The sequence below is a fragment of the Erigeron canadensis genome, chromosome 3, assembly GCF_010389155.1.
Source record: "Erigeron canadensis isolate Cc75 chromosome 3, C_canadensis_v1, whole genome shotgun sequence".
In the NCBI taxonomy this organism is placed as follows: Eukaryota; Viridiplantae; Streptophyta; class Magnoliopsida; order Asterales; family Asteraceae; genus Erigeron; species Erigeron canadensis.
The window spans coordinates 47487210-47493641 of record NC_057763.1 but is presented as its reverse complement, the minus strand read 5'-3'; the positions used below and the strand labels follow the sequence as shown (position 1 = coordinate 47493641).

Sequence of the window (6432 nt, the reverse complement as noted above, 5' to 3'; positions counted from 1 at the left end):
ATGCCTTGAGTTTGTGTTTTACTCCAACACTGTAGTTTCAAATATTATATGCCTGTTTAACCCAGCTAGCATGACTAGCCCGGACAGGGGTGTCAACCCCGATAGTACTATCCATAATATTCGCGCGTTTGTTTCACGGCTCAAGTTAACAAGGGGCTTTCATGAGTAATTGTATATATAGCTATACATAAACTATTAACAGTACTTGTGTCCATAAAATTGAGCAGTGTATTCTCACCCCAAATTATAAAATATTTAAAAAGAGGGGCTACGAGACTCACCTTAGCAGCAGGGAATATAATAACGACCAAAATTTAGCCTTGTAAAGTGTTTATAGCACACCCTAGATTAATTAAAAATAACTTGTGATTTAACTAATATACGATAGATTTTTGCCATGTTGATTCTATAATAATAGTGTCAGAATATAGGCATGTGATGACTTTTATTTCCAACATTCCAGTAGAAGAAAAATTTGCTTTTTAGTTTGAGTAGTAATTACAATCTATTTATAAAATCCATCTTTTCTATTTGCACAAAAAGTCAAGGTTCTATGAACCATAGTTTAGTTCAAAAGTGAGTAGAAATAATAGTTTTTACCAACATAACATGTATATTCATTTTATGTGCTGTATCAATTCTTATGTATCATATTAGTATATTAATAACTACAAGGGAATCATTATATGTGCAGTCTATACGCCATATTTTCAGAACATCCTTACTATTCTTGTGAGTACATCGAATAGTTCATATAGATATACTAAGCATGTTTAATTATATATCGCGTTTTAAACATGGCAACGAAACAAGTCATAAGATTATAAACGAAATGGGTCGTTAAATATACCTCTAACAGATGATTATAGGCTTTGGTTATGAACTCGAAACTAGACTCGAAGAAGATTTTGAAGCAGCTTGATGAACTCGAACAAACCCGATACAAAGATGAAACAAACTCAAACAAACTAACAACCCTTATGTTGCCATTTTTTCCTTAAAAACCTGTTATATTGCTGAAAATTTTGGTGATGGTGTGGGTTGGAATGAAGGAAACGAGGGCTATTATAGGCAACAAGAATAGGGATGAAGTTGAGTTAGCCGTGGGGTGCAAGGAGAAGAAAGATGAGCTGTCAAGTTCTTGTTGAACCTTGCATATGAAGCAAGTGTGGTGTTTAAGCGTGGAGGATGAAGAATGGCACTCTAGAAGATGATAAAGACAAGCTATAAGATTGACTAATGAAGGCTATAAGCTAGCATTGTGAAGAAGCTGCTTATTTTCTTCTATTTTTTTTGTTTTGTACGACATGAGTAAGGAAACAAAGAAAGGATTTTTATGTCTTTTTACTTGCATCAACTTGTCAACTTTTGTCATGCTTAAATGTTATAACAATTTATCAATTTTGTTAATATTGTAGTCATGTTAAACATAGAGATTAATTTTGTCCATGCTGATCATCAAGTTTATTTTTGATAAATATTAAGTAGGACAACTCAAAATGTCATATTATTAGCTAAAAGTTATATATATAATATGACATTTTGAAGCATGTACTATTACAATATGACGCATATATTACATATACCTTAGCTAACTAGACTAGGTTAAGGGTAGTAACATTGTATCTTATTTGAGGGTTGTTATACTAACCAAGCAAAACAGGTTGGTGGAACCTCTGGTACAGTTTCAAAAGGGGCAAGTTCTAGTGGCTTGAAATGTTTTAATTGTGGTGAATCTGGTCACCGTCAATCAGAATGCAAAAAGCCTGGCAAGAGACACATGTATGTTGATCCGGATGACAGGGAAGATGATGAGGAAGCTGATGGAGATTATGAAGAGGCCCCAGTATTTGATGAAGAGCCCGAATATGACGAAAAAGAGGTGGCTGGAGATGTGGGAGTGAATTTGGTGGTTAGGAGATCGTGCTTTACACCAAAGGCTAATGAAGATGACTGACTTAGACATAACATCTTCCATTCAACATGTACCGTGTTGGGGAAGGTTTGCTCTTTTGTTGTCGATCCAAGAAGTTGTGATAACTTGGTTTCCGACGAGGCTGTTAAGAAGTTGGCCTTGAAAACAGAAAATCACCCTAAACCCTACAAGCTTCAGTGGCTTAAGAAAGGAGGCGAGGTAACAAGATCTAAATGTTCTCTTATTCCTTATTCTGTTGGTAAAACATATAAGGATGATGTCTGTTGTGATGTAGTTCCCATGGATGCATGTCATTTGTTGTTAGGTAGACCTTGGGAATATAATCGTAATGTAGAACATAATGGGCGGAAAAATACTTATAGTTTCTTGTTTGATAACGTGAAGATTACTTTGTTGCCTAGTAAGCCTAAGGTTGTAGCTACCAAACCGACTAGTACCCTGTTGACTCTTTCTCAGTTTGAGGATGAGTTGGAGGAGGACGATGATATTTTTGTGTTGATAGGAAAAGAAGTGGTTGAGGATGGCAATGTTCCAGATGCCATGGTTCCATTACTTGAGAAATTTTCTGATGTTTTTCCAGACGAATTGCCAGATGGATTGCCACCTTTGCGTGACATCCAACATCATATTGATTTAGAGTCTGGTTCACAATTGCCTAACAGGCCACATTACAGGATGAGTCCAAGTGAGCATGAGGAATTGCGTACATAGGTTGAAGAGTTGGTTTCTAAGGGCCATGTTCGTGAAAGTATGAGTCCTTTTGATGTTACTGCTTTATTGACTCCAAAGAAAGATGGCACTTGGCGTATGTGTGTTGATAGTCGAGCCATCAACAAGATCAATTATTTATCCTTATTTTTTCTCGCTGCGTTAAAAACTATATCTTACTGATACAATAAAGATAATGTTATTGTGGATAACTACGCTTGATGATAAAATAAAAAGAAAGAACCCCAAATTAAACATACTGGATCGTTCATATAGCAAAAAGAAGTAGAGCTATGTTTATTAACATATATTCACATGTATTTTACTGGTTTTTCTAATGACGTATTTTAATACAGTACAACAAACAAACAAACACACGTATATCAATCTCTATCTTTATATATCACTTTTATTAATAGCTTTGTTTGTGGATATCAACCAATTACGTGGATTTCTATTACCATTTTAAACCCTTTATATTATTTTACAGTACAATAAACAAATAAACACACGTTCTCTTTTCTTTCTTCCTCCCCCCACCCCCTTTTTTTTTTCTTTTAACCTTTTATATTATTTTACATTTTAAACCCTAAATTTTTTTTAACTTTACAAATAACAAAATAATGTATTAAAACCTAAAGTTTTCATACTTTTACAAATAACTAAATAGTTTATAACTTCACAAAATAGTTGTTATGTAATGTTTATCAATAATTTAATACATTTTTTTTTCACTAATCTATATTTGTTTTTTTTTTCCCTAAAAAGAAACAAATATGTTATATATATTTTAATATTTTACAAACATTATATTTAGAAGGAAAAGTAAATAAAAATAACTATCCTCATCCATTTAATTAGGCACCTCAATTTCAACCTGAGAGTTAAGATCTCAAATTCCGTTAGTAACTTCAAAACTACTTACAATTAACTGATCAATTAACTAGACGTTATATAATCAATCTTTATTTTTATGATGTGGCAAGCTTACATTTTTTTTAAAAAAATCTTTATTATAATTATGATGTCATAAATAATTTACAGTATTTTTAATTAAAAATAGCTCACTAAATATGCTTATTTAAAGTTTACAATTTTTTATTACAAACAAAGAAAATTTTTTTATATAATATAATATCCTTTTTATGTTTTGTTAATGCAATAGGTATTTTAATTTATAAATTATTGTATTATTCAATTTACTATTTCCATATCGATTTATAATATATTTATAACAAAAATTAAATACAGACTTTTTAGTTTTATAATTTTTATTAAAAGGCCCGGGTTGAACCCGGGTAAATCCGCTAGTTATACATATAACCAAATTGATATTAGCTGCAGGAAACTGTTGAAAAAGTATGCTATAACTGTATACATTTGAAGGAGTGTTTTTTTACGATAACGATCGATCAACCTAATTAATATGCCTAAAAGTTAACCTAAAATCTTAAAAATTTGACACGTGGATTTAACTAAGTCTCTTTTTAATCTTATGCCTTAATTTTTTCATATGTTATCATCTTATGATTAGATTGAGTTTTAGGCATATAAGGTAAGTTGAATTATTATTATTATTATTATTATTATTATTATTATTATTATTATTATTATTATAGAATGAGATATATATTTATTTAACTATTTATATGTTCATGATATTTAACTATTTATATGTTCATGATTATTATTATCATTATCATTATTATTATTATTATTATTATTAAGTTAAGATAATAGAATAAAAACTTAATACTAATAAGGATGAATTGGCCATAAGTATGGGCCAAGAAAGCAACATTATAAGAATGAGTAAACCGGAAACAAAGAAGTTGAGTATTTCTCCATTAAACAAGTAATCAAGCATTTGTCAAAGAAATGAAGCAATATATAGTTATATACAATATTCTGTAGGTGTTTATATTGGATTGAAATTCTCTAAAATTAAGAGTAAGTTTACTATTCATAATAAACTTAAAATGATCTTGATTTTTAGATTAAAATTCAGGGTCTTGATTCAAAAATGAATTTTACAAACACTACTTTTAATTTTAAATTAAAAAATCAAGATTCTCAACTTTAGCCATCACCATTTAAGTGGGGTGGTAGAGACTTTGGCCTCTTGGGAGAAGACCAAGATTCAAACCTTGACAATGATGTTTATTTGGTGTATTTAAATAGTTGGTAGCAGCTTAGAATTTGCTGTTAGAAAAAATAATTCTCAAAGTAAAACTGTTTCTAACTTTATATATAAGATCCTCCTAAAGTTTATTTTATCTTTAATAGGAATTATAAGGTGTGTTCCAAAGAAAGCAAACACCTAATCAAAGGAAAAAGGCAAGACAATTAATTGAAAAGAAAGGAATATCTACATAGCAAGATAACTGTGATTCTATTGGATCAAACCTCAAAATGCCATGAAATGCCTAGCTGGCTGTATATATACATGCATCTTGTGATCATTGTATCTCAATTCGATCGATATATTTAATTTTTCAAACACACGTACGTACACCAATTTGGCATTCGTAATATATATTTGAAGTGAAGTTATACTCATAAGATGGAATCAACAAGGGGACCAGCAGCTCGAGTTTATCAAGATTTTGAACCTTCAATGGAATGGGTGCCTGAAGACGATTCTGACACCCTTCTCGTTTATCTTCCTAGTGAGTTCATTAATTAATTTCTTGAATAGTATAATTATTATTATTAATTCATTCATTGAGTTCGATCAATATGTTTAATGAAAGAAAATTAATGGCCGAAAGCATAGGAGACATAACCTCGATCAGATGAGAGAAAATATACGATCAAGTCGGTGGAATTTGGAAACAAAAAAGAATTAATATGGCCGGAATTAATTAATTGGATATATATAGCTTAATTAGCTCGATCAATTAATTAATCTGAATGAATCAATTATATATATAGTGAGATATATGACGATGATGATGAAATGCAGGCTTTGCAAAGGAACAATTGAGGGTTCAGATGAGAGCAAGAAACTTGATCATTAGTGGTGAACGAAAGCTCCAACAGCAAAACAACAACACGTGGAGTCGATTTCGTGTAGAGTTTCCGGTTTCCGTCAACTGTGATCTCAACAAAATAAGTGCAAAGTTTGAAGGAAATATATTGTTTGTTAGGCAGCCCAAGTTGAAGATGAACATGATCATCCCTACTGCTACTACTAGTACTACATCAGCTGCTGCTGCTGCTGCTGATCAAAAGCCCCCGCCGCCGCCATTGTTGGTGGATGATCATGAATCACTACATCATCATCATCATAAAACAACAGCAGACATAGAAGATGATCAATTAGCAGCAAAGATGGGACTGGAAAAAACCAGCCACCAAATAGCTCAACCCAAAGATACATCATCATCCAATAAGACTACTAGTACTGATGATCATGATCATCATCCCCTACTAGAAGAAGAAAAACAAGAAGCTGTTAATAATAATAATAATAATAATGCACCTGATGATGCTGATCATAAAACAGTTTTAGATGATGAGGTGGTTGGCGGCGGCCAGGTGTTTGCCACCAAAGCATCCTTCTCCTGCAGGAATGCTGTGAACACGATTGTGATTCTTCTGCTCGGGCTGCTCATTGGCATCTATGTCTCCAATTCCTGGCCGACGACCAAATTAACTTCTTCACCAACCGTAGACGTACTAGTACCGTAATTAATTAAATTGCATATATATTTGTAACTCCAACTCAAATCAATCCTTCTGTTAATTTACAATATTAGCTTAATGAACTTGGGATTTTCTCCAAA

General features: G+C 31.9%; 1 protein-coding gene across 1 annotated transcript; it reads left to right on the top strand.

Moving 5' to 3' along the window:
• The first annotated feature begins 5135 nt into the window (after nt 1–5135).
• On the top strand, nt 5136–6432 carry LOC122594268 (inactive protein RESTRICTED TEV MOVEMENT 2-like). The gene is made up of 2 exons (XM_043766742.1): nt 5136–5313; nt 5610–6432. The coding sequence occupies exons 1-2, from the start codon at nt 5208–5210 to the stop codon at nt 6335–6337; spliced, it is 834 nt and encodes a 277-aa protein (XP_043622677.1). The 5' UTR covers nt 5136–5207; the 3' UTR covers nt 6338–6432.

Bases quoted from the DNA above. Each gene is read 5' to 3' on its own strand.
- LOC122594268 (XM_043766742.1), top strand. From the start codon at position 5,208: ATGGAATCAACAAGGGGACCAGCAGCTCGAGTTTATCAAGATTTTGAA. The intron at 5,314-5,609 runs GTGAGTTCATTA...GATGAAATGCAG, and splicing joins CCTTCTCGTTTATCTTCCTA to GCTTTGCAAAGGAACAATTG.